A 25,284-nucleotide genomic window follows, 5' to 3' on the forward strand; every position below is an offset into this window, starting at 1 on the left:
ATCAGTGGTGGTCGAATCCACTTTCAAGAGGGCCAATCGCTCTCAGACCCATGCCTTGGTGCCCCTGGGGAAGGATCACAGAGCAATGGACGCTCTTGGGTGGAAAGTATTCCAGGGGGCCATGCTCATTGCCTGCGTTGCCTCTTACCAGCTCTACATGAGCCAGTACTCGTGCAACCTCTGGAAGCAGGTGCAGGAGGTGGCCAAGTGGCTGCCTCAACAGCAGCAGAACCCCTTATCGCTGGTGCGTTAGGGCTTGGAGTGTGTAAAATACGAGGTTTGTTCAACCTACAATGTTTTCGAGACGGCATCAAGAGTATCTGCAGTGAGTATTGGCGCCCGCAGAATGGCATGTCTGTGGGCCCAGGATTGCCAACTGGAGGTCCAGGAAAGACTTGCTGACTTTCAGTGTACAAGAGAGAATCTCTTCAGAGATAAGATGAGGGATGTGGTGGTCTAGTTGCAGGATCACCATGAGACCCTCCAGCAGGAACTTTCTACCACTAGAGGAAGTACTATCCTCCAGCCTTTCACTCCCGTTTGCAGAGGGTGAGCTCCCATTGCCATCCCCGGCAGCAGAGAGCCCTCAAGTCTCAGCCAGCTTCCAAGCCAAATCCCAGGATGGAGTTTTGACTGGATCGTAGGGAGCATGAGCCAGCCACCTGTACCTGAAATACTGGATCCCCTGGTCAGGGGCAGGCTATGGTTCTTTGTGGATTGGTGGCCCAATATAACCTCGGACCAGTGGGTTCTGTCCATTGTCTGTCAAGGGTACCAACTGAACCTAATGGGTGTCCCACCAAATTGTCCTCCGTGCCTGTTTTTGGGGGCCTATAGTGCTCAGGAGGTACTGTTAAAGGAGCTCTACACCCTCTTAATGGCCAGAGCAGTTGAACCTGCCCCACCAAGGCAAAGAGGGCAGGGATTCTAATCCCTGTATTTCCTGATTCCAGAGAGAACAGGGGGACTCTGTCCCATCTTAGACCTGAGGACCTTGAACAAGATTCTAAAAAAAAAAAGAAAAGTTCAAGATGGTTTCCCTGGGCACCCTGATTCCCCTCCTGCAAAAAGGGGACTGGCTATGCTCCCTCAGTTTAAAGGACACATACACTCACATCAAGATTTTCCCAAGTCACAGGAAGTATCTCAGATTTGTGGTGAGAAAACAGCCTTTCCAGTACAGAGTATTGCCGTTCAGACTAGTGTCTGCCCCACTTGTCTTCACAAAATGTCTGGCCTTAGTGGGGAGCACACCTCCCCAGGCTGGGAGTGCATGTTTTCCCTTTCTTAGATGATTGGCTGGCTGGTCAAGAGTGCCTCTCAGGCAGGGGCCATGCGTTTGACCATATGGGTATTGAAGTCACTAGGGTTTGTCATCAACTACCCGAAGTCCCACCTCAGCCCATCACCTCCATTGGTTTTCATTGAGCCCTGCTAGACCCAGCTCAGGCAAGAGCCTTCCTGCCGCGATCCAGAGCAGTCACCTTGGCATCCATAGCGGCGGTGATTCAACAGAGCCAGCAGATTTTAGCTCTGAACATGTTGAGGCTGTTGGGCCACATGGCTGCAACCGTCCATGTTACTCCCTTGACACGCTTACACATGCATAGAACCTAATGGACCCTGAGGTCGCAGTGGCGCCAAATCGCGTAGAGCCTCTAGGCTCATATCAGAATCACTCTTTCTCTCTGGGACTCTTTGTCCTGGTGGTGGGTTCTTTTGAATTTGGAATGGGGCATATCTTTCCAAAATCCCCCTATCCAAATTGTCCTCACCATGGATGCGTCCACCCTGGGGTGGGGAGCTCATGTAGAGTGGCTCGGGAAGGACAATACTTTTAATGACACCACAGGAAGTGATACAGCTCAGAACACCGATTGGTGTCATTAAAAATAATGTCCCTCCCGACGCAGCCTGTCTGGCAAAATACGGGGTCCGTGTCGGGGGACCCTTTAAGGAACTGCTTATAATACAGTGGAGTTGCCGTACATTGAATGATTGAATAAATTCATCACTAAGACCATCAAGAAACTTTGCTGCACTTGCAATATAAATGATCTGACACAATACTTTCCCCTTCGTAAATCCATATGTAGCCCTCGGCCTTGGGGGCACAGTGGGAGGGTCACAGGCCACACAAGGCCCCATGGCCACTTCAGGTTCCCGCACAGGAGAGTATGATCTACTTTTCAAGACCCTTATGGTTTTCTTTACTCTGGAGCTCTTCTGCTCTGCCCCAGTCTCTTCATCAAAATCACTAGGCAGACATTGTTGCTCAAAAATAGTCTCTACTAGTAGAATTGAGCAGATAACAGAAAAGTAAGTCTACAAAATTAATGCATCTTTTTACAAAATTCAGCAACCTTCCAAAACAGTTGGCTCATTAGAACAAGGACCCCCCTTTCTATCAAGTACCTGCTTGGTATGGCAGCTACCTCTTTCTTCAAGTACATCTCCCTTCTTAGATGAATCTCTAGTTGAAAACTCCTCTTTGGATCACTTCCACAGGATTATTTTCTCAAAAGCAGAGCAGCTTTTCCTCCTTTCAGAATCTCCCTTCTTTAAGTCACTCCTCTCAGGGCATGCTTCTTAGTCTTTCATTTGGGATGGATAAGGTATTTCTCCTGACTTTTCCTTCCACTTAGCGAAGAGTAACCCAAATTATAGCTGCCAAATGCAAGGTTCCGCATTAGGGGTCACCACTCATGAAAAGAATCTAGGTGTCATCACTAAAAATACATTGGCATTTTCTGCTCTGTGTAGCAGCAGCCAAAAAAGCAAATAGAATGCTAGGGATTATTAGGAAAAGAATGGAGAATAAAACAGAGAATATCATAATGCCTTTGTATTACTCCATGGTGTGATCTCATCTTGGGTATATTGTGCAGTTGCGGTAGCCACATCTCAAAAAAGATATAGCAGAATTAGAAAAGGTACAGAGAAGGGCAACCAAAATGATAAAGGAGATGGAACAATTCCCCTATGAGGAAAGGCTGAAGAGATTAGCACTCTTCAGTTTTGGATAAAAGAGGGCTGAAGGGAGATATATAAAATGAGTGGAATGGAACTAGTTGTTTACTCTTTCTAAAAGTACAAAGATTAAGAGACACATTTAAAACTAATGCATAACTAAGCTCTGGAATTTGCAAGAGGATGTGGTAAAAGCTACTAATGTAGCCACATTTAAAATTGTTTGGACAAGTTCCTGGAGGAAAAGTCCATTAACCATTTTTAAGATGGAATTGTAGAAATCCATCTTTTATCCCTGAGATAAGCAGCATGGAATCAGTCTTCCCCTTGGGATCCTGCCAGGTACTTGTGACCTGGATTGGCAACTTTTGGAAACAGGATACTGGACTTGATGGACCTTTCGTCTGACCCAGTATGGTACGTTCTTATGTTGTTTTTTGTGATTTTTACAGAGGAGAGAACTGTGGTATGTTTTCATTTTAGCCAATCCTGCTTTTGCCCCATTGCATCTCTCTACTTTTATTTCCAATTTTCTTAGGAAAGAAGGAAATAGAAGCCCATAGATGCAATGGGGGAAATCCAGGACCCCTAGTATTGGCATGCAAATGAATTGAAGAATGCCCATGTCATTGAAGTTCCTATGGCCACATCTGCAACTTATAGCTCCTAAATCAAATCTGCAACATGAATGCATGGCAACCAAAGGAACCTCCATAGTTTGCCATAGAACTGCCCACAGATTGCCAAAGATGTGTGTAGATTTTTAGCAACCTGCACTTTAACCTATTTTCATATCTGTATTCTTTTTCTTTTAAAAGTTGGGACCAATGTTTTTGATTTCCATCATGGAAACTTTGAATTTAGATTTGAATTGTGAAAGAGCTTACTTGTACTTGTAACTTTAGGCAAGTCTGGACCTTATCCCTCTGCTGGACAGATGTTTTTTTTATTTTATTTAAGATAATTTTTAACCTGCAGGTCCAAAAAGGAAACATCTGATGCATGATGCCATATTGAAATCCAGCTTAATGAAACATTATTTTTTTAGACTGCTTTTAAACACACTGATCATAACCTTGTTGTTTTTAACCCTTTTTCTGTAATAAATACAGTTCCGGAAGACTTTTATTTCTCCTGCATGTTGATTAGGTTGTAAGCCCCATGAAGCAGGGACTATCTCTTATGTGCATCTGTACAGTATTGCATAGATCTAGTAGAGCTATTGAACGTAATTGTACTAGTAAGTAGGATCTGAATTCATTTCTTGACCTCTGCCTTGATCTTCACAGTCACAGCTGCACCAGAACTGCTCTGCCGTGTCTGGAGGTCCCCACAACGCCTCTGCCAACAGCACATGGTGTGACTGGGCTCCCTTCCGTAAGCTCAAATTCCTAACTATTCTGTCTTCTGTGTTTGCTTCCATCTTCCAAAAGCATATTTGTTGGATGCATGCTGCTAGGTCACATGACCTTTTGTGCATGGCCCTCAAAGAACACTTCAGAATGGCATGCAGGAGAGCAGATGTAAATCCCTGACCCAACTTGTGTTTTTGGGGTTGGCTGTGGATCCTGATTTGAGGTACTTCCTACTTTTGGTTGTTACCCATAAAGATACCGGACCTTAGAGTTTATTCACAAAGATTTATATATTCCCCGTGTTTTGTTTTGTTCGTTTGTTGAGAAAGGGGGCATTCCATTTTGAGGTTGGGTAATTTTGGTTAACACTGTAAATATGTTCCCAAATATTATTATTAAACATGCCTGAAATGTGGGTGCTCTTGTCAGGCTATGCAGGGTACATAATTGGCTGGATGTTTGGGGCAAATGTCACATTAATATTGGTAATTATTTGCATTATAAAGCTTAATGGTTCTAGGCGTGGGAGGAGGGAAGCTGGTGTGAACTAAGGGAGCTTGCATGCTGCTCTTCTCAACAGGGTTAATATATATTACAATATATTGTAAAAATCTCATGAGTGATACATAACAAGGATATTGTATTGTAAAAGGTGATGATTTAAATAATGTATGAGTGTATGGGTATGTGTGTCTTGGTTTGAATGGATGGGTTTTATAATGAGATGTGGTGATTAGTAATTTCCAGTATTTTATTATTTGGGGTGCACCTCAGAAAGTTTATACTGATTTTGTATTTTGTTAAATAAATGTAGTAAATATAATAAACATGATTGTAATAGTTATTTGAACCATTGTTGTGGGAATATATGTAAATTATATATTAGATCTCTGTTTATGTATATTATTGCTGTTGATTTCAGAGGGAAACAAACTCCTTATTACATATTTGCAGTGTTGCCTTTTCAGGGTTGGACTTTGAGTGCTGGCAGAAAGTGCTGTTCTTGGTATGGGAGATTTACTATAATTGTTCATGGCTTTGAGGGCCAAGCTAACACCCATTGCATATAACAGGCCTAGTGCCATATGGGTTCCATCTATCTTTTGTGTCTAGGGGAGGGAGGGGGTTGAGGGAGCGAGATTTCTGTAGACCGGGGAGGGCTGCGCGTGTAGGAGGGAAGAGGGGACTGAGGGAACGAGACTGAATTCCGTACTATAAATGACACTTCACACCACTGCAGAATGTCTATAAATTTTGTTAACCCACTATTCCTAGCTTCTGGGAGTGCTATGTCTAAGTCATGATGATAGCATAATTGTTTTATTTTCCCTGATACATTTTATTATATTATGTATTCTAATTTTATATGATTACCTTTTTAGTTCTATTTTTATTATTTAGAGTTTACAATTTTCCTATGTTTATTTTAGTTTTATTGTAAACCGTTGTGACGGCACGTTCCAAACAACGGTATATAAAAGTTGATAGATAAATAGCAAGATAAGCAATCCATGTCCATGATGGCTTTCTACAGACAACTGAATTCTTAACCATGTTAGATTGTGAGATCAGGAGCTGAGTTTACTGCTCTGTGATTTCGGGGACATAGCTGAGTGCTGTGCAGATTGGTAAAGAGCTGCCATGCACTCGCACTAGCCTCAGCGTAATTGGTTCTGCTTTCTCTGGCTGGTCTGAACAGCAGGTGATAGTGGGAGAGGGCTTTCACTTTCTCTAGCATGCTGCTATCAGTAAGAGCGCAGTCTTGCACACCTGGGTCTCTTGGTGAGTTCTGGGCTGTATTAGTTGTTTAAATTCCTGATGAAGAAATCCATCCAGATGTTGAGGGTACCTGAGGCCTGACTACACTCATGTTTTACCACAGCCACAGTGGCCTAAACAAAAAACAGGCTTGTACCATTTGAAAATACTGACCTAGTGCTACCAGGAGATTAATCCAGGATTTGGAAAAATAATTGGTATTCTTGCCAACCTCCATTCCTTGGCATACTCTCATATTTATATGAAGGGCACACATAGTTTTATCGTGGAAAGAATGGAAATGTAGCAGAAATCCGTGATGACATGTTGTAACCATGTTTTTTCTTTTTTTTAGAAAACTCTAATTACAATGAGCTATTTGGGGCCCTGGATGACTCCTTCCTCGTGACGTATGCTATTGGCATGTACATCAGGTATTGGCTTGGGAGGAGGAGGAGAGAGAATAGGGCTTTCATAAGAATTGCTTCCTTTCCCTACCACCCCATGTGTCTCCAGTCATTTCTCTTTCTCTGCTAGCCACATGACCATCCAACTTCAAAGCTACTATAACAGTAATCCAGTGGGCAGTGACAACGCTAAAAACTGATTTGGCCTCTGGCTTGCATCCATATATGGCCAAATAGACATTTCTGCCTGACTCTGATAGACATTATGTTCAGGAAGGTTAAGTGACTTGCTGAGGACTGTACACTGAACAATTGGTGGTGCTACAGGAGGAACAGTGTGGTCTTCCAGCACTGAGTGATATGATATATTTGCAGTGCAGCTAGGATCCTGCCAGTGGAATCCGGAAGTTTAGATACCCAGCATCCAGTGCAATATTCCAAAGTGCTCTGATACCTCAGCCTGAGTCACCCAGAGGGAGATCTAGGCTCACATCACCTTCCTGTTGCATTTTGGTATCTACACTATATTGCTGATCTTGTAGGGAAGAAACAGGATTGCAAAGTCCGCAATGTAATGGGACATACATTCAAAATCTAGAACAGGCCAAAAATTTTCCTTCAGAGATCAGGTCACATGGCTGCTCTGCTCAGTGCCTTTGGCAGTTAGCAGTAGAGAGTTCCTTATCTATTGAATTTAGAGAAGGAGCAAACATAAGAACATAAGAAACACTTATAAAACATAACATTTGATTATGGGGCTGGCAAATGTACAATGTGGAAGGTCCCCAAGTTGGGTCTTGCACTTTCTGGATGACTATGGCAGATTATGCAGTGGAGATAACATTCACAGCCCCTGAAAGGGAAAGACTTAAGGTTATTGCTTAAGGGGGACATCTAATAGCCAGAATCAAGGCTGCTAATTGTAGGGTTATGGAAGGAGCACGGATACAAGGCCTCTGGCCTTGCAATGCCCAAACCTCTTATTTTGCTAAGCCAGGGGATATAACATGGTGAAAAAATCCCCAGTTAGTTGAGATTTCAGTTGAGTTAGAAGTGCAAAGGAGCAAGAGGAAACTGCTCAATAAAAAAAATCAAATAGATATAACAGAGCACACAACACTTTGTAATCTGCATTCGTCTGTCTTATTTACCCGGTAATCCTTTAACTATGGTGCATTAAGTGTGCTGGTGATTCCAATCTAATCAAGAAAAAATGTCTCTCTCTCTGGCATCTGTGCCCTTCGGGGTACAAAGCTGCTTAGTGATGGGGCGCAGGATATCCAGGTTCAGTATATTTGCAATTATCTCCTGCTTCTCGGTCCAGCTGTCGGGAATGCCATGGAGAGAGCATTCATAGCCCTGGGGGATTGGAGAGAGAACCCCCAACCTCTGCTCAACAATGACAATGAAGCTCATACTAAGAAGTTTATAGCATGAGCTAACAAAATGTAACATGCCTGCAAAACTCTCCTTAACAATCTAGACAGATTGTGTGTTATGTTAAATTTTGGCCACGTTGGTATGGTCATGATAGTGGTGTGCATGATAGCTCCCTAAAAAACAACTCTACATGCTGCTATCTTTTGACATCCTCCCTACCCTCTATCATAGCAAGAAACAGCTCCTGTTAGGGTCTTCCTCCTGCTGACAAAAGCAACCCCACTCTAGGCATTCCTGACAGAAGCGGCCCCTTGCAAGGCATCTCTCTCCCTTTCCCTGACAGAAACTCCCTAAGGGGCATCTCTCCCAACCTCATGGGAATAGAGGAAACACATTCTCCCCCATCCACCCCAATTTACAGAACCTATCCCCTCCCCTGAGTCCCCAGCTCCTCTGATTAACAGACTCCCCACCACACCTTACCCCCTCAGCATCCCTCCAAAAGGCGCACTCACCTTTCCAAAGAATTCCAAATCTTTCTCAGGCAATGCATTTCTCTTCACCAAATGGGTGTTAGTGTGGATGCTTCATCACTATCAGAGAAAGGGCTAGGGTTTATGTGGGGTGCTGGTGACTCAGGAGGTTCTAGCTAGTATTAACTAGTAGGGATGTGCAATCGTTTTTGCTGAATTAGACAATGTCAACGAAATTGCCTAATTCAGAATGGTTTGGGAGAACTGAAAAACGATTGAATTTTTGCCGAAAGTTCGGAAAAAATTCATTTTTGAGTTAGCGTGCGCAGTGTCACTTGCTTGGCAGTCCTTCCTCCTGACGCCAAACAGCAGCTTCACTTTTCAAGATACTCTAGGCACTATTGAAAGAAATAAAGGAGTATGAGACTAATTTATCTTCCTTCAACTTTAGCTTCTGGATCCCTTTGAACCCTTTTGTGACTCCTGGGTGCCCAAGAGTTCTTACCTTGAGCCTCAGCACACTCTTCGGACAGGATAGAAGAGAACATGAGCCAAAGTGGGCTCATGAGTTTGATGAAATTCACCCTCTGCAAGACATTTCCCACCAGGCAATGTCAGGGAACGTTCCACACTCTTACTCTTGACATCACATATCCAGTCTATGAAGACCGAGATGTATAGGAAGGGACCCTTTGGTGATATTCTTACATTTGCAAGGGGAATCCTCTCCCTCCATAGGCTTTGCAATTCCCAGACAGTTTATCAGTTGCATCTTTCCACCATTAGCATGGACAATACTTGCTTCTGAAGAATACCGAGGCTTATTCCTCCTTGGTTCTTTAAATTCCATTTTATTTTTGCCTGGCAGCTTCCTTCTGCTGCTTTGATTTTCCAGGTCAATTGGATAGGGCCATGCATTCAGAGCTATCAGGGCATTTATATGCTCCACTTTTATTCCCTCTTCGACTCTATGTAGTCTAGTCCAGTGGTTCTCAACCTTTTTTCGGCCGGGACACACCTGACAGATGGTTCTCACATGCATGACACACTGAACATGTGACCATCACGGGACAAAATGTAAATATACATTCTGCATCCTCAGGAACCACGTCGACCCCCAAAAATGGGTGCAGAGCAGAACTAGGGCATTACCCGTACAGCTCACCATACAAAAAAAGATATTCTGGATCTGATGACATCTCAGTAAAAGCAAAGCAAACTCTCTTTACTGGCAAGCACAATACCCCTCCTTATGAAAAGACAGTAATTAACCAGGCCCTAAACACTAATACACCTCCTATTGGGAAAACAGAGCAAACCAAGCTGCTATAGATACCCACTTAGAAATAATTGTAAAACTATACTAATAAATGTTACAAAACAGCTGATGAACAGAATAACATCCAACAATTAAAAACTCATAAAAATTATTAAAAATTGTCTAAATATCAAAATATTTCAAAACAGCAGACACATCACATAACACCCAATAATTAAAATGGCAATCAATCAAGAAAAATAAACTTAAAAAGCTGCCTTTACTTACCCTCTCCAGCAACTCTCCTACTCCTTTCCCTTGCAGACCAATAGCACTCACCAGAAGCAGCAGAGCTGCTGAAGCTCTGTCCTCACAGTCCTCTTCCTTAGGGCCCACAACCAGTCACAACCAGTCTCTGTCTCACACAGACCAGTAACTTCCCTAATAGTATCTCTTCCTCACACACACACCAGTCACCTCTCTGACCAGTCCCGTCTCTCACACACACACACCAGTCACCTCCCTGACCAGTCTCTCTCAATCACACACATGCTATCACTTACATACAAGCTCACAAATACTCTGTCACTTACAACCACACACACTGCCACTTATGCACATTGTACCACATAAGCTCTCACTCATGCACCCAAGCACCCATTCTACCACATACACACACACACTGCCACTCATGCACCCATTGTACCGCACACACAAGCTCTCACTCATGCACCCAGGCACCCATTCTACCACACACACACACACTACCACTTATGCAACCAGGCATGCATTCTAACACACACACACACACACACACACAAAGCTGCCACTCACGCACCCAGGCATGCATTCTAACACACACACACACACACACACACAAGCTCTTACTCATGCACCCAGGCACCCATTCTACCACACACACACACACACAAGCTCTCACTCATGCACCCATTCTACAACAGGCACACAAGCTGTCACTCATGCACCCAGGCACCCATTCTACCACAAGCACACAAGCTCACATGGAGCCTCTTCTCATTGTTTGGCCTCCACTTCTCAGCCACCTCTGGCCTGACCTCCCGCGGTACGCAACGTCTCTCCAGTCGCCTCCCACAGTGTGCAGGGTCTCTCCGCTCTTCAGCCGCCGACAGCGGCGCACAGCGTCTCTTCGTTCTTCGGCCCTGCCGCCGGCAACGTGCAGGTCTCTGCGCTTTTCAGCCACTGGCAGCGGCGCGCAGCATCTCTTTGTTCTTCGGCCCCGCCGCTGGTGACGCACAGGTCTCTCTGCTCTTCAGCTACCGGCGGCGCGCAGCGTCTCTTCGGCCCCGCTGACGTCGGCGCGCAGCGTCTTTTCGTTCTTCAGCCCCGCTGGCGTTGGCGCGCAGCGTCTCTTCATTCTTCGGCCCCGCTGGCGTTGGCGCGCAGCGTCTCTTCATTCTTCGGCCCCGCCCCTAGGGAGAAGGGAAGCAGAAGCGGGGCAGTGGAACACCGGGAGCCGCGACACACCTGCCGGAGCTTGGCGACACACTGGTTGAGAACCACTGGTCTAGTCAATGCAGCATCAATCCTTGGCCAGGACCCCAAATCACAGAACACTCTGGTAGCCAGAGTGGTTGTGTTTGAGTAAACCACTAGGGGGCCTAGGCAATATATTTTAACATGCATTGTAAGACCTACTTGTGCATGCTACAAATTGCGTGCTAGGCAGAAAAGCCTTACAGGCAAAGTAAGCGGGTCCTAGCAGATGCTTTGAAGTTACTTAGAGATAAAATTGTTCAATTAGTAGTAAAGAAACTGAAGGCAAAGCAATATAGGGTACCATGGTTTGACTTCTCTCTAGTACAAGCAAAAAAAGATGAGAAAACAATCAGATGCTTCTTTAGTAGCGTTTAACTCTGTAAGAAAAGAGTACAAGCAAATGTACAAGGAAGAGATTTTTTGCAGTACAACAGAGGTCTTCACTAAATCATCCTTTTGAGCTGTTTCAAATTATTACTTGTTTTCCTGTATTTTCTAGTAAGGAAAATCAAAAACATATTTTCCCCAGAAGACTTTGCTAGTCATTCAAAAGGGAAAGTGAAACTTAATAATCCGTTTTAATCTGCTTAGGTCTATGTTTCTATGAGATGTATAGGAAGGGACCTGATTGAGCTGGAAGTTCACTAGGATGGCGCTGCTCTCTGCATTGGTGGAGGGGTGGAAGGGAATTGGGGCCGGAGGGTGCTGGAAGCCAATAGAGACAGGTGGGAGGGAGAAGAAAGGGGGGAAAAAAATAAAAAAAAATGGATAAACTGCGTAGCTTGCTGGGCAGACTGGATGGGCCGTTGGTCTTCTTCTGCCGTCACTTCTATGTTTCTATGACCGTTGGTTTATCCAATGCCTTTTCTCTGCCTTTTGAGAACAGAAGACAATGGACTTCATTTGAAGAAACTGGACAGATGGAAACTGAAAATTATGGGACAAATTAAGAACTCTTTTAGTCCCCTTGATCCTTGTTCTTTTCCAACAGTATATATTATGTGGGAAGAATTTTTGCAAATTATTACTTTATTAGTGAATTCCTCCCTAAAAGAAGAGGTTGTTCCTACTAAATTAAATAAAGCAAGTCGCTATTAGGCCTGTCTATAAGAGGTAGTTTGCTATTGGAACTCCCCTCTGGTTATTGTCCAATTGCTAGTCTGATTTCATTGGGGGAAATTTTACAGAAAATTTTGTATTTGCAACTGATTTTCTAATCGAGAACCATGTTTTGCATCAACATCAGTGTATTTCAAAAGAAGCATAGTAGAGAGACCCTTTAATGCTCTGCTACTGATTACACTGGTCTACATCAATTTTGCTGACTACAAGATGACATGTGATCTTTATGTATTTTAGGGGGTTATTTTCTAAAGGCTTAAGGCACGCGATACGGCCGTATTGCGTGCGATAAGCCTCTATCGCATGCGAAAAGGGCCTTTTTGCATGCGATATCATGCAAATTAGGGGGAGGGGCGGGATGGGTCGGCAATAATGTTACAAATGTTACCGTCTGCAGTAGCACACCGAATAGCGCCACCTTTCATGGTGGCGCTATTCGGTGCCGCAGCCGGCGCACTGTGGCTTTTTCTGCTGAAGGTCAATCTGATTGGTTCATTAGTCCTTGTGGTGCTCCTCAAGGATCAGTATTAGCAGCAGCATTGTTTAATATTTAAGGCCACTGTGTTTGTCATTAGATAAACAAACTATCAAATTTCAAATGTATGCAGACAATTTATTTTATTTATTTAGATTTATATTCTGCTTTTTGCACTTTAAAGTGGATTACATTCAGATACTATAGATACTTCCCTATTCCCAGAGGACTTACAATCTAAGGCCAGGATTCATCATTCTGCGAAGAATGATGAATCCTGCGAAAACAGGGGGCACCCAAATCATACCTTCGTGGTGCAGCGTTCGCACCACGACGGTATGATTTGGGGGGCCACGGTGTGCCGGCTGCCACACAGAATATTGGGTATGCAACTGGTGACGATAATGTTAGTAACATTATTGCTGGCAGCAAAGTCACTGCCAACTCTGCCCCTTCCCCTAATTTGCATGATATTGCATGCAAAAAGGCCACCCCATAAGTTTGTACTTGACACAATGGAGGGTAAAGTGACTTTCCCAAGGTTACAAGGAGCAACAGTGGGACTTGAACCCTGGGGTCTCCTGGCTCGTAGCCCATTGCTCTAACCACTAGGCTACTCCTCCACACGCAGCTATACTTTATTTGAGCAGGATCTTGAATGCATTATTAAATTGTCTCAATACTAGTGTTCAAGTGATCAATAAATGATATCTGATTACTGTACCTGTTTCTTTTTAATATTTGAGTAGATGGTTATCTATAATTCTAAGGATTCAAGCTTCCTCGTTAAAAAATAACTTGTAATTTTAGGTAAAACAATTATATTTAAAGATTTGGTGTGGAATTTTGGATGCATAATTGATGCTAAACTCTCTTTTAAGAACAGTTTTCAACAAGTTTTAAAATCAGGATACTACAAACAGATTATTGCAGCATTTTAAGTTTCCTCTTGATATGCATGATTTTTCACACAATGGTTCAAGCAGTTGTACTAACAATAGTAGATTACTGCAATTCTTTGCTTTTGGGAATGCCAGCAGCTTCTCTAAGGGAACATCAGGTCCTACAAAATTCCGCAGCACGCCTAATAGTTGGGTGCCGACGGTAGGAGCAGATTTCTCCACACCTCCAAGACCTGCATTGGTTGCCAGTGAAATATCGTATTGACTTCAAGATTTTGATTTTAGTTTTTAAAGCATTGAAGTTTGATGGACCACCTTATTTAGCAAATCTTTTGAAATACTATATTCCTGTTCATTCTCTGCAATCCAGTGATAGGAATCTGCTGGTAATCCCATCAGCAAAGGAGGTAAGATTAAATATATCAAGTTCTAGAAGTTTTTCTGTGATAGGGGCCTAAGCTAGTAAACTCCTTGCTGGAGAAGCTGTGTACAATTGACAATATTTGTCTTTTTTGAAAACAATTAAAAGCTAGTTTATCATGATAAAAGGTTTGTTGTAGATTTGTATGTATTTTAATTATTTGCTATATTTTAACATTGATTTTAAGATGTTGTAACCCACCTAGTATGATTGTTTTGCAATAGGTGGGATATAAATAGTATTACATTTAATAAACATGTTTCCACAGGCTTGCAAATATTTGTGAACACACACTACAAATTATAGATGATCATATGCAAATGAGGGCTCTGCAAGCTCTCCCTAGATAGAATGGTATGCTCACTTTCCATGCTATTTAATTAGAGCTTGCAAAACAGTTACTAGTTAATAGAGATGTGCGTCGGGTAAAAGTTTTGTGTTGGGCTTCGTTTCGGGGCCCCCCCCCGCGGGAATTTTGTTTTTCCCGCGGTTCAGGGTTTTTTTTTTCCCAGTGACCCCGATTTTCGGGTTAGTGCGCACTAACCTGGCAGAGTTAGCGCGTGCTATCAGGAGTTAGTGCGCGCTAACTCAAAAATTGAATCGTTTTTTTGGTTCTCCCGAACCATTCTGAATTAGGCAATTTCGTTGACATTGCTTAATTTGGGAAAAACAATTGCACATCACTACGAGTTAATACTGTTTTCCTGGCTGTTCCTGAGTCACCAGCACCCCACATAAACCCTAGCTCTTTTTCTGATAGTGATGAAGCACCCATACTAACACCATTTGGTGAAGAGAAATGCATTGCCTTCCCTCTTGCAGCATGGGTCACAACTTGGCCCCAGTTACCCCCATGGAAGCCCCCTAAGTCTAAAGAAAGGATGAGAAGATGGGGGCAGGGTTACATAAATTATATGCAAAACAGAACACTGTAATTTAGGGGGCAGATTTCAGATGGCCCACCTGCCTGCAAAACCATGGAGCTCATTTTACAGAGAAATGATGCAGGGGCAGTTTCACTTTGAAAATTACCTGCAAAGTCATGGTTATAAAAAAAAAAAAAAAAAAAACAACCTGCAGCCTTACCATCTGCTTTTTGTTCCTGCAAAGCAATGTGCGTATGTTTGAAAATACTATCCACAGGCAGCCTTTTCCAAGCAGACATTTCCTAGGATGTCTTTTCAATCTGGTTTAATGCCCAAGTGCTGCAGAAGCTTGTGTGTTATTTCTGCTGGCCAGAAAAATGTACCCAGGTAATCGCCATTTACCTGAGAAAATGGCTTTGAAAATTGCCATCTTTGCGCATTGCGCATGTCTTAGTCCTTCTCAATATCTCCGCCACATTTGACACTCTAGATCATGAAATTCTTCTCTCGCGACTGTCTTCGCTCAGCGTATCAGGAGTAGTATTTAAATGGCTTGTCTCATTCTTGACTAACATGAGACAGCAAGTTTGGGTGAATAATGCTTGCTCTGACTGGAATGATATGGTCATAGGTGTACCACAGGTTTCCACCCTCTCACCCCTGTTAGTCAACATCAGTCTAGCCCCAATTTGCAAGATATTCTTGTGTCTCGGCATACATTACAGAATATATGCTGAAGCCATTCAGTTTTTCATAAAGTATTCTAACTCATGGTCAGAAACCTTTAAACTAGTTTCATTATGTCTACATTGTGCTCGTGGTTGGCTATCCGATAATAGATTAATGTTGAATATTTCAAAAATCAATGTTCTGCTTAGTAAATTTCCAATTACATAATGTTCCTTCTACACTGTACTTTGATAACCACATCAGTCAAATAGCATCTTCAGAACCTAAGAGTCACTATTGATTCTGGCTTGACATTGACCCTTCACATTAAGAACATAAGAACATGCCATACTGGGTCAGACCCAAGGGTCCATCAAGCCCAGCATCCTGTTTCCAACAGTGGCCAAGCCTGGCAAGTACCCAAAAACTAAGTCTATTCCATGTTACCGTTGCTAGTAATAGCAGTGGCTATTTTCCAAGTCAACTTAATAGCAGGTAATGGACTTCTCCAAGAACTTATCCAATCCTTTTTTAAACCCAGCTACACTAACTGCACTAACCACATCCCCTGGCACAAATTCCAGAGTTTAATTGTGCGTTGAATGAAAAAGAACTTTCTCCAATTAGTTTTAAATGTGAGACATGCCTCAGCCGTCTCTTCTCCAAGATGAACCACCCTAACCTCTTTAGCCTTTCCTCATAGGGGAGCTGTTCCATCCCCTTTATCATTTTGTTCGCCCTTCTCTGTACCTTCTCCATCGCAACTATATTTATTTATTTTATTTATTTGACAGGTTGTTTTTTTTATGCCGTCGTTTGGAAGTACCATCACAACAGTTTACAAATCGAACAATAAAAGTATAAAATAACAAAATTCTAATTCAAATTATTACTAAAAAGTCAAATTAATAGTAAAAAATAAAATTAATATAAGAACTTAAAACAACATTGCAGTAATATAAAAATTACTAAAAAGGGGTAAAAGGAAATAAACAGAATGAAATCATAAATAGTAAGAAAATGCCAACTATTTGCTCTGAGGATCACCTTCCATTTGTTTAAAAGCCTGTATATATAACAATGTTTTCAGGTCCTTTTTGAATTATCTGTAATCTTGTTGTAGTCTGGGTTTACAGGCATTACATGCCAGATTTTTGGTCCTGCAAGTGAAAAATCTTTTTTGAGATGCGGCGACCAGAATTGTACACAGTATTCAAGGTGTGGTCTCACCATGGAGCGATATAGAGACGACACAGGATACAGTAAAGTCTTCATTTAACAAGCTTTCATGGTCCGATGATTTTCGGATGGTCTTGCAAACGTTGATATTAAGTGCTTGGATTATTGTGACACATTATATATTGGACTCCTGCTTAATGCCCTTTGCCGATTACAGTTTGTGTAGAATGCCACGGCATTCGTTCTAAGTGATATTTCAGTGCACAATCACATTTCCCGAATCTTAACCTCTCTTCATTGGTTATCCATTAAGTGATGATTCCAATATAAAATTGCAAATCTGATACATAAAGTAAGTCATGGTGTCTCTGACTGTTGAACAAATACTATCCTGAGAATTTACAAGCCTATGCGCTCCCTCAGATCCGCTGATGAAACCTCTTAGAAGTTCCCTCAGTGAAGGTTGCACACCTTGATTTGACAAGAGACAGAGCCTTTTCCATTTCCGGTCCTCGACTTTTGAACTTGCTACCAGATTGCATTAGAGCCATTGGCTCCTTTAAAAGTTTCAAAAAGGAGCTGAAGTTTTTCTTGTATAAACATGCATATAATCTTGAATGATCTGCAATATCTAGCCCAATCTATTGTTCAAGACTTAAATATCTACTATTACTTCAGCTTTTTATTGTCTAGCTCCTGTTTATTTTTGTCCATTTCAAACTGTATCATTTGTTTTTCTTTAATTGTTTTATGTTTGAATTTATGCAAGTTTTTATTTTGGAATTAGCCTTGATCCTAGCATTGTGACAAGTGCAGAATACAAACTTTTTAATAAATTTGAATTCATCCTGGAAAGCCCTGAGGTGCTGCACTAACTGGGAGGTTCCCTCTTATGTTATTGTTAGGTAGTGGACAGCGCAGAAGGCTTTTGTCAGGTTGCTTTTAGAGCAGCTGCCATCACTGGGACTTCTACTGTTCCTGTTAGTGTGAAGCCCTGCAGGGCTGAGGGCTGTGCCCCTCTTTGCAGGAGTCTATTTCTTCCGAGCATTTCTGTATATTTATTTTATTTATTTATTTTTGATTTTTATATACCGGAGTTCCTGTATAAGATACAAATCACTTCGGTTTACATTTAACAGAAAAACTCTATGGGCTTTACATGGGCACCCTAGGCCTTACATAGAACATGAAACAATGAGCTAATACATTAAGCATATAATAAAATAAAATAAATAAAACGCATATAATCAATAAATGTATATCGTAAAAACATAACAAGAAACCAGAATAAAGTTATTTACATACTTTATATGCCAGTGGGTGCAATAATGTTAAGTCCCTGTGTCTTTTGCAGTGGTATTTTCGGCGAGCGGCTCCCACTACGGTACTACCTTTCCTCTGGCATGCTGCTTAGCGGTGCCTTCACGGCACTCTTTGGCCTCGGCTACTACTGGAACATTCACAACATCTGGTTCTACATCTTTGCACAGGTGAGAGCCTCTCCCTTGGGTGCACGCGCACTGTATGCTGAGTTACGCTTTGCACCGTACCAGGACAGCACTGAGTTATGCCCCTTCTTCCTCCGCAGATTTTGAATGGTTTAGCACAGACGACGGGGTGGCCTTCCGTGGTAGCCTGTATGGGAAACTGGTTTGGGAAAGGGAAGTAAGTAGAACTCTCGTTCCCGCTATGCATGGGGGTAGTCTGCTTCCCCTTTGTCAGGACATCTCTTTACAGAGCAGGAGAGCCTGCCTGGAGCCGTGAGCAGAAGGAGGCACGTTGTCTTTACGCAAGCACCAATCCCAGCAGTGCCTTCGGTGTTAGACCTGTGTGCGTTTTTCTTACCATGCAGTCTTAGATATATGGTAACATGATGGCAGAAAAAGACCGTCTGGCTCATCTAATCTGCCCAGTTAATTTAGCATTACAGTTCCCGTCACTTCCTTAGAGCTCCCCTCCATTTAACCCATGCTTTTTGAATTAATCTGGATAAGAATAAAATAACTATAACTAACTATGAGAATATGGACCTCTGTGTCCCTGCTCCATGCTTTTCCCCTGATCTCTCCTTGTCGTCTGCAGACCTGATTCATTGATTCTTTCTTGGGGATGGTGGTTTTTGTTACAGGCGGGGTTTGATTATGGGCATCTGGAACTCTCATACCTCTGTGGGGAATATCTTGGGTTCTCTCATTGCTGGTGCCTTCGTGTCAAAAGCCTGGGGTCTCTCCTTTATCGTTCCTGGGATCGTCATCGGCTGCATGGGGATTATCTGTTTCTTCTTCCTCATAGAATGTAAGTTGCTAGCTCTTATTTCTTTTTTATTTTTGTAATGTGTAGATTTTTTTTTTTAGATGTTGGCTTCTTTCATTAGACCGATGTAAGAATTAGCAAATGGTGGTGTAGATGAGCATACAAGATCTCGCATTTCTGCTGTATGAAACAAATAGTATATGTGATGGACCCTTCGGTTACATCATCCTTAAGGAATGGGTGAACCTTTAGTTGAGCTGGTGAGAGTACAGGTTAGTGTATGAGGGAGATTACCATTCAAATGCAGCCCTTCCTTTCCAAGGATCTGTTCCCATGGAGAGTCGATATAGCAGCTCCCTACAGAGGGCTCAGAAGCCAGTCCCTTTAGGTTTGCTGAAAGTTAGAAAGTGGTGAGGAGTTTTGCTTAAGTTGATTTTTCAGGCCCAGTCAGAGAAGCCAGGCAAACCCTGCCTGGTAGTCCTGACCAGGGTCGGGAGAGCTTTCATTATCCAGTCCACTCACTGGCTGGTGAGGATTTTCCCTCTGGGTATATTTTTTGGGTATAAGTTTTTAAGTGGTAGAAGCCGTGTGAGAGCCTATACACCACCTAAGAACATAAGGCTTACCATACTCGGTCAGACCAAAGGTCCATCAAGCCCAGTATCCTGTTTCCAGCAGTTGCCAAGCCAGGTCACAAGTACCTGGCAGGATCCCAAGAGGTAGAGAGATTCCAAGATATTTATCCCAAGAATAAGCAGTGGATTTCTGCAACTCTTCCTTAATTGTTAATGGCTTTTCCTCCAGGAACTTGTCCAAACCTTTTTTAAACACAGCTATACTAATAGCTTTCACCACATCCTCTGGCAACGAATTCCAGAGCTTAATTATATGTTGAGCAAAAAAATATTTTAAATGTGTTACCTAGTAAATTCACTGTGTGCCTCTGGTCTTTCTACTTTTTGAAAGAGTAAATAACTGATTAACATTTACTCATTCTATTCCACTCATTATTTTATAGACACCTCTATCATATGTTCCTTTAGCCGTCTCTTCTCTAAGCTGAGGATTCCTAACCTCTTTCGCCTTTCTTCATAGGGGAATTGTTCCATCCCCTTTATCATTTTGGTTGCCTTTCTCTGTACCTTTTCTAATTCTGCTATATCTTTCTTGAGATGTGGTGACTAGAACGGAATACAATACTCAAGATGAGGTCGCACCATGGGGCGATACAGAGGCATTATGATGATCTCTGTTTTATTCTCCATTCCTTTCCTAATAATCCCTAGCATTCTATTTGCTTTCCTGGCTGTTTCACACTGAGCAGATGTCAATAGGGATGTGAATTGTTTTTTGACGATTTAAAATATCGTCCGATATATTTTAAATCGTCAAAAATCGTTAGTCGATATTTAATAGGAATTCCCCCGATTTATCGTCAAAAATCGGGGGAAGGGGGAGGGCGGGAAAACCGGCACACTAAAACATCCCTAAAACCCACCCCGACCCTTTAAAATAAATCCCCCACCCTCCCGAACCCCCCTCCAGATGTCTTAAATTACCTGGGGTCCAGTGGGGGGGTCCCGTTGTGATCTTCCACTCTCGGGCCACGGGTGCATTGATAGAAAAATGGCGCCGGCACTACCTTTGCCCTGTCATATGACAGGGCAAAGGTAGCGCCGGCGCCATTTTGGCTCCTATCCCCCGACATCACGAGCATAGGAGATCGCTCCCGGACCCCCAGGGACTTTTGGCCAGCTTGGGGGGGCCTCCTGACCCCCACAAGACTTGCCAAAAGTCCAGCGGGGGTCCGGGAACGACCTCCTGCACTCGAATCATGTTGCCGTACAGCCGGCGCCATTTTGCCGTACGGCAATATGGCCGGTGCCATATTGCCGTATGACAGGGCAAAGGTAGCGCCGGCGCCATTTTTCTATCAATGCACCCGTGGCCCGAGAGTGGAAGATCACAACGGGACCCCCCCACTGGACCCCAGGTAATTTAAGACATTTGGGGGGGGGTCGGGAGGGTGGGGGATTTATTTTAAAGGGTCGGGGTGGGTTTTAGGGATGTTTTAGTGTGCCGGTTTTCCCGCCCTCCCCAATTTTCGATTTACACGATATTTAAAAAAACAAAACCACGACGATTCTTTTCCCTCACCCCCCCCAGCCGAAATCGATCGTTAAGACGATCGATCACACGATACACATCTCTAGATGTCAACATTTTCAACGATGACCTAGATCCTTTTCCTGAATGATGACTCCTAATGTGTGGAACCTTGCATTTTGTAGCTTTAATTTGGGTTTCTCTTCCCTAAGTGCATCACTTTGCATTTATCTTCATTAAATTTCATTTTCCATTTGCATACCCAGTCTCCCAGTTTTGCAATGTCCTCTTGTAATTTCTCACAATCCTCTTGTGATTTGATAAATTTGAATAATTTTGTGTCATCAGCACAATTGATCACCTCACTTGTTGTTCCTGTTTCCAGAACATTTTTAAATATATTAAAAGGCATTGGTCCCAGAACAGATCCCTAGGGCACTCCAATGGGAAAATTTACCATTTAGCCCTGTTCTGTTTTCTATCCTTTTTTTTTTTTTTTAAATGTAAGGTTTATTAAACTTATCCAATCAGGTACAGCACAATGGATATGTATGAACAGATTGGTACAATAATATGATTGACATCCAGCTGTAACACAAATGATAATACACAATAAACTAACGTGTAATAGTAACAACGTTTGCTTTTGTTTTTATTTCAACCCCTCCCAAAATTATCTACTACAATTCACAAGCTGTTTTTCAGACCTTACCTTCCCACCCCAAAATCCCTTATGCTTCAGAATGAATCTACCAAGCCTTCCTGAAAAAGATGCTAGCAAGTAATGGAACCCTTCTGTTGCCATAGGACATGGCTATACCAAGATTTTTCCAATTTGGGAATTTGCTTCCTCTTTATAGCCGTGAGTCTACCTAAGTGATAGATCCGGTTCAACCTTTGAACCACAAGGGAGAGTGACTGTGCAGAGGCATCCCTCCATGAGTATACTATTTCTCCTCTGGCTGCCAAAATAATTTGAGAGAGTGAGTGAACCTCAGGTGTTTGATCATTCCTATATATATATATATATATATCTACCTTATAAATGGCCTGTGACCGACGGCCCGCAAATGCGCAGTAGAGCGCAGCTCTACTGCGCATGTGCGGGCAAGGATGTCGATCAGAAAAAAAAAATGGCGGTGGGGCCGCAGGAGCGGGAGGAGAAGCAGCGGCGCCGCGCGCGCGCGCGGTGCCACTGCTTCTCCTCCCCAGATCTGCCGGCAGATCTCGGGGGGGGGGTGTCACTCCCGCGCCCCCCCCACCGAGATCTGCCGGCAGATCTCGGGGGGGTCACTGCCGCGCGCGCGGGAGTGACACCCCCCCGAGATCTGCCGGCAGGAGCGGGAGGAGTTAATGGAGCCGGGTGAGGGTTGCGGGAAGTCGCACTTACGGCGCCGGGAGGAAATGGAGGTGGGTGAAGGGAGGGAGGGAGAGGGGGACTGAGTGAGTGGGAGGGAGGGAGAGGGGGGACTGAGTGGGAGGGAGTGAGGGAGAGGGGGGACTGAGTGAGAGGAGAGGGAGGGTGGAGAGGAGTGGGTGGGGGAGGGGGGTGGTGAAGAGTGAGGGGAGAGAGAATGAGGGGGAGGTGAGAGACAGAGGGATGTAGCCCGTTTTAACGGGCTTTACGGCTTGTATATATATATTCAAAAGAAAATACTTAGGATCTTTTTATATTGTCCTTCCCACTATTCCCTCTTATCAACCTTACTCACAGACCGATTCAGTACGGTGTGCTCGGCTGAGCGCACCGTTTAGCACCCATTTGGCCACGCCTGGCTACGGGTGAGTGCTATCAGGGAAGATGTCCATGAGAAGTTTGCCGACCTTCTCTGTCTTTCTGATAACCTCTTTGGGGATAAGCTGCAGGAGACTGTGATTCAATTAAAAGAACAAAATGTTGCGGTGCAGTCTTTGACTTCTCCAGGAGAACAACAACTTGGAAGGAGATTCCATTCGATGACTCGGAGAATGCAGGTGCAAACCCACGGGGGCAGGCCTTACCCTCTTTTTCACCCATAACCATACCAGCCATCCAGGGAGTTGCAGCCGCAGCAGTCTCAGAATCGCGGCCGACAATGCAATCCATACCAGCAGTGGACCTCTGAGGACCCAATCAGCTCCAAGCCCCTTGCTGGCGTGGATTGCATTGTGGAACAGACTTTCAGAATTGACAACACCGAGAGAACCCCATGATCAAGACAGGAAAGATCCACAAAGTGCCCTGCGGGAGCACCATCCACCGTCAATTCACCTTCTAGCGGATCGAGGGTTTTGGTCCCCATGTTGCCCCTCTCCCAGGAGACTGGGGAAAGCTTATACCTCCCAGAGGCAGATGGTCCTCATCCAGCATACATATGGACAATACTATTACTTCCAGTCCAGTGGACATCGCTTTTAGTGCGGGATACCCCTGCCCATACTGAAGCTGTCCCGGGGTTCTATCATCAAATGACCGCTTGCCTCAGCCCTGCCTCGGTTGTGGTAATTGACAAGAACTATAAGCAGGGGACATTCACTGTTACGGCCATACACTCCTTGTATAGCGACATCAGAGGATTCAGCAGCCCAAGAAGGATGAACCGCTTTGACTACCTCAGCAACTGTTGCCAGTCAGTAGCTACGTGCACAGCCCTGGGAGAGGCATGGCTGATCAGATCCCTGACACTTGCCGCGAGTAGAGCAAGGACTGCTCAAGAGCAAAGTGTGGTCAGCATTCCCCTCACTCTCCCTGTTCTGAGGGTGATCAAGGGGTAGAGAGGTGCCCACCTAATCTTTTAGTCCGAGTGAACACGACTCCCGGGACACGTATGGATCCAACCGCTGAAAGATGGGAGGTTACAGCCTCCCCCACCAATGGATAGCATGGAATTTGAGAGAATAGTTATAACCCATTTGGCCTTACCACATCCAATTTAAGATGTATTAGTCTCCTCTAGGAAGCACTCCACTAGGAAGAACTACCAAGCCAAGTGGGCCAAATACTCGAGATGGTGTGGAGAGCAAGGTCTTGACGCTTTCTCATGCTCCCGGAGCGTCTGCTACATTATCTTCATTCCTTATACCAAGCAGGCCTAGTGACGGCATCAGTCAGAGTATACATGTAAGCACTATTTCAGCTTACCACCTTCCTCAAGATGGCTCTCCAGTATCGTGCCACCCACTTGTCTCCAGATTTATGAGGGGCATTCTCCAACTGCACCCGCTGGTGAAAAAGCCACCAGTGCCATGGGATCTTAATCTGGTATTAGAACAGTTGATGCTTCCGCCCTTCGAACCTATGGACAGCAGTCAGATGTGGTATCTCGCCTGGAAGGTCCTCTTTCTAGTGGCACTCATCTCAGCAAGGAGAGTTAGTGAGCTACAAGCATTAGTCCATTATTCACCATACCTGGAGTTTTACCATGACAAAGTGGCATTAAGGACTCCTCCATCATTCCTTCTCAAGGTGGTATCAGCCTTCCACCTTAATCAGACAATCACACTGCCAACCTTCTTCCCGAAGCCGCACCAATCAGAAGCAGAAAAATGGCTCCACACGCTGGACTGCAAACTTGCCCTAGCGTGTTACAAATGAAGTACACAGTCGAACTCCAGAGCCTCTCAACTGTTTGTCTCTTTGAACCCAAATGCTCCTGGACTTCCCATCACCAAGAGGACACTGTCATCATGGATCTCCCAGTGCATCGGGTTCTGTTACAATAAAAGAACGGAAACCTTGTCTACTGCTCAAAAGGCTTACACTTGAGTGGCACACTTTGATATGTCCTATCCAGGACATATCAAAGCCGTCACGTGGCCATCACTTACTGACTCAACCAAGCAACCGCAGACGCTGCGGTGGGTCAGGTCATTCTGCTGATGGGAACAACAAAGTCTGTCTGCAAAGGGGTGCAGGGTTGAGCACAGCCCCTACAAGAACCAGAATGGACTACACATCACCTCCAACGCCAGGGGGTGCCCAACCTTTCAGCTGGGGACTCCCCAGATATCATGGCTAATTCAACCTGCTTATCTGTGGGGAAAAAAGCAAGTTTGCTTACTGTAAACAGTGTTTTCCGTGAATAGCAGGGTGAATTAGCCATGCTAACCCTCCCACCTCCCCAGACAGTCTCCGGACAGGGCAATTGCAAGTTTGGATAACAGACTGAGGCAGGCTGGGAGCCACATGGTGA

General features: G+C 43.9%; 1 protein-coding gene across 2 annotated transcripts in view; it reads left to right on the forward strand.

Moving 5' to 3' along the window:
- Positions 1–25,284, forward strand: part of SLC37A2 (solute carrier family 37 member 2) — a 133,184-nt gene that overhangs the window by 44,960 nt on the left and 62,940 nt on the right. For both annotated transcript variants that reach the window (XM_029573337.1, XM_029573338.1), the window contains exons 3-7: positions 4,260–4,347; positions 6,439–6,517; positions 18,108–18,243; positions 18,342–18,418; positions 18,882–19,048. In XM_029573337.1, the coding sequence (XP_029429197.1) occupies positions 4,260–4,347; positions 6,439–6,517; positions 18,108–18,243; positions 18,342–18,418; positions 18,882–19,048 (547 nt within the window). The remainder of the gene's footprint in view (positions 1–4,259; positions 4,348–6,438; positions 6,518–18,107; positions 18,244–18,341; positions 18,419–18,881; positions 19,049–25,284) is intronic.

This window comes from Rhinatrema bivittatum, chromosome 12 (genome assembly GCF_901001135.1).
Source record: "Rhinatrema bivittatum chromosome 12, aRhiBiv1.1, whole genome shotgun sequence".
Taxonomy (NCBI): Eukaryota; Metazoa; Chordata; class Amphibia; order Gymnophiona; family Rhinatrematidae; genus Rhinatrema; species Rhinatrema bivittatum.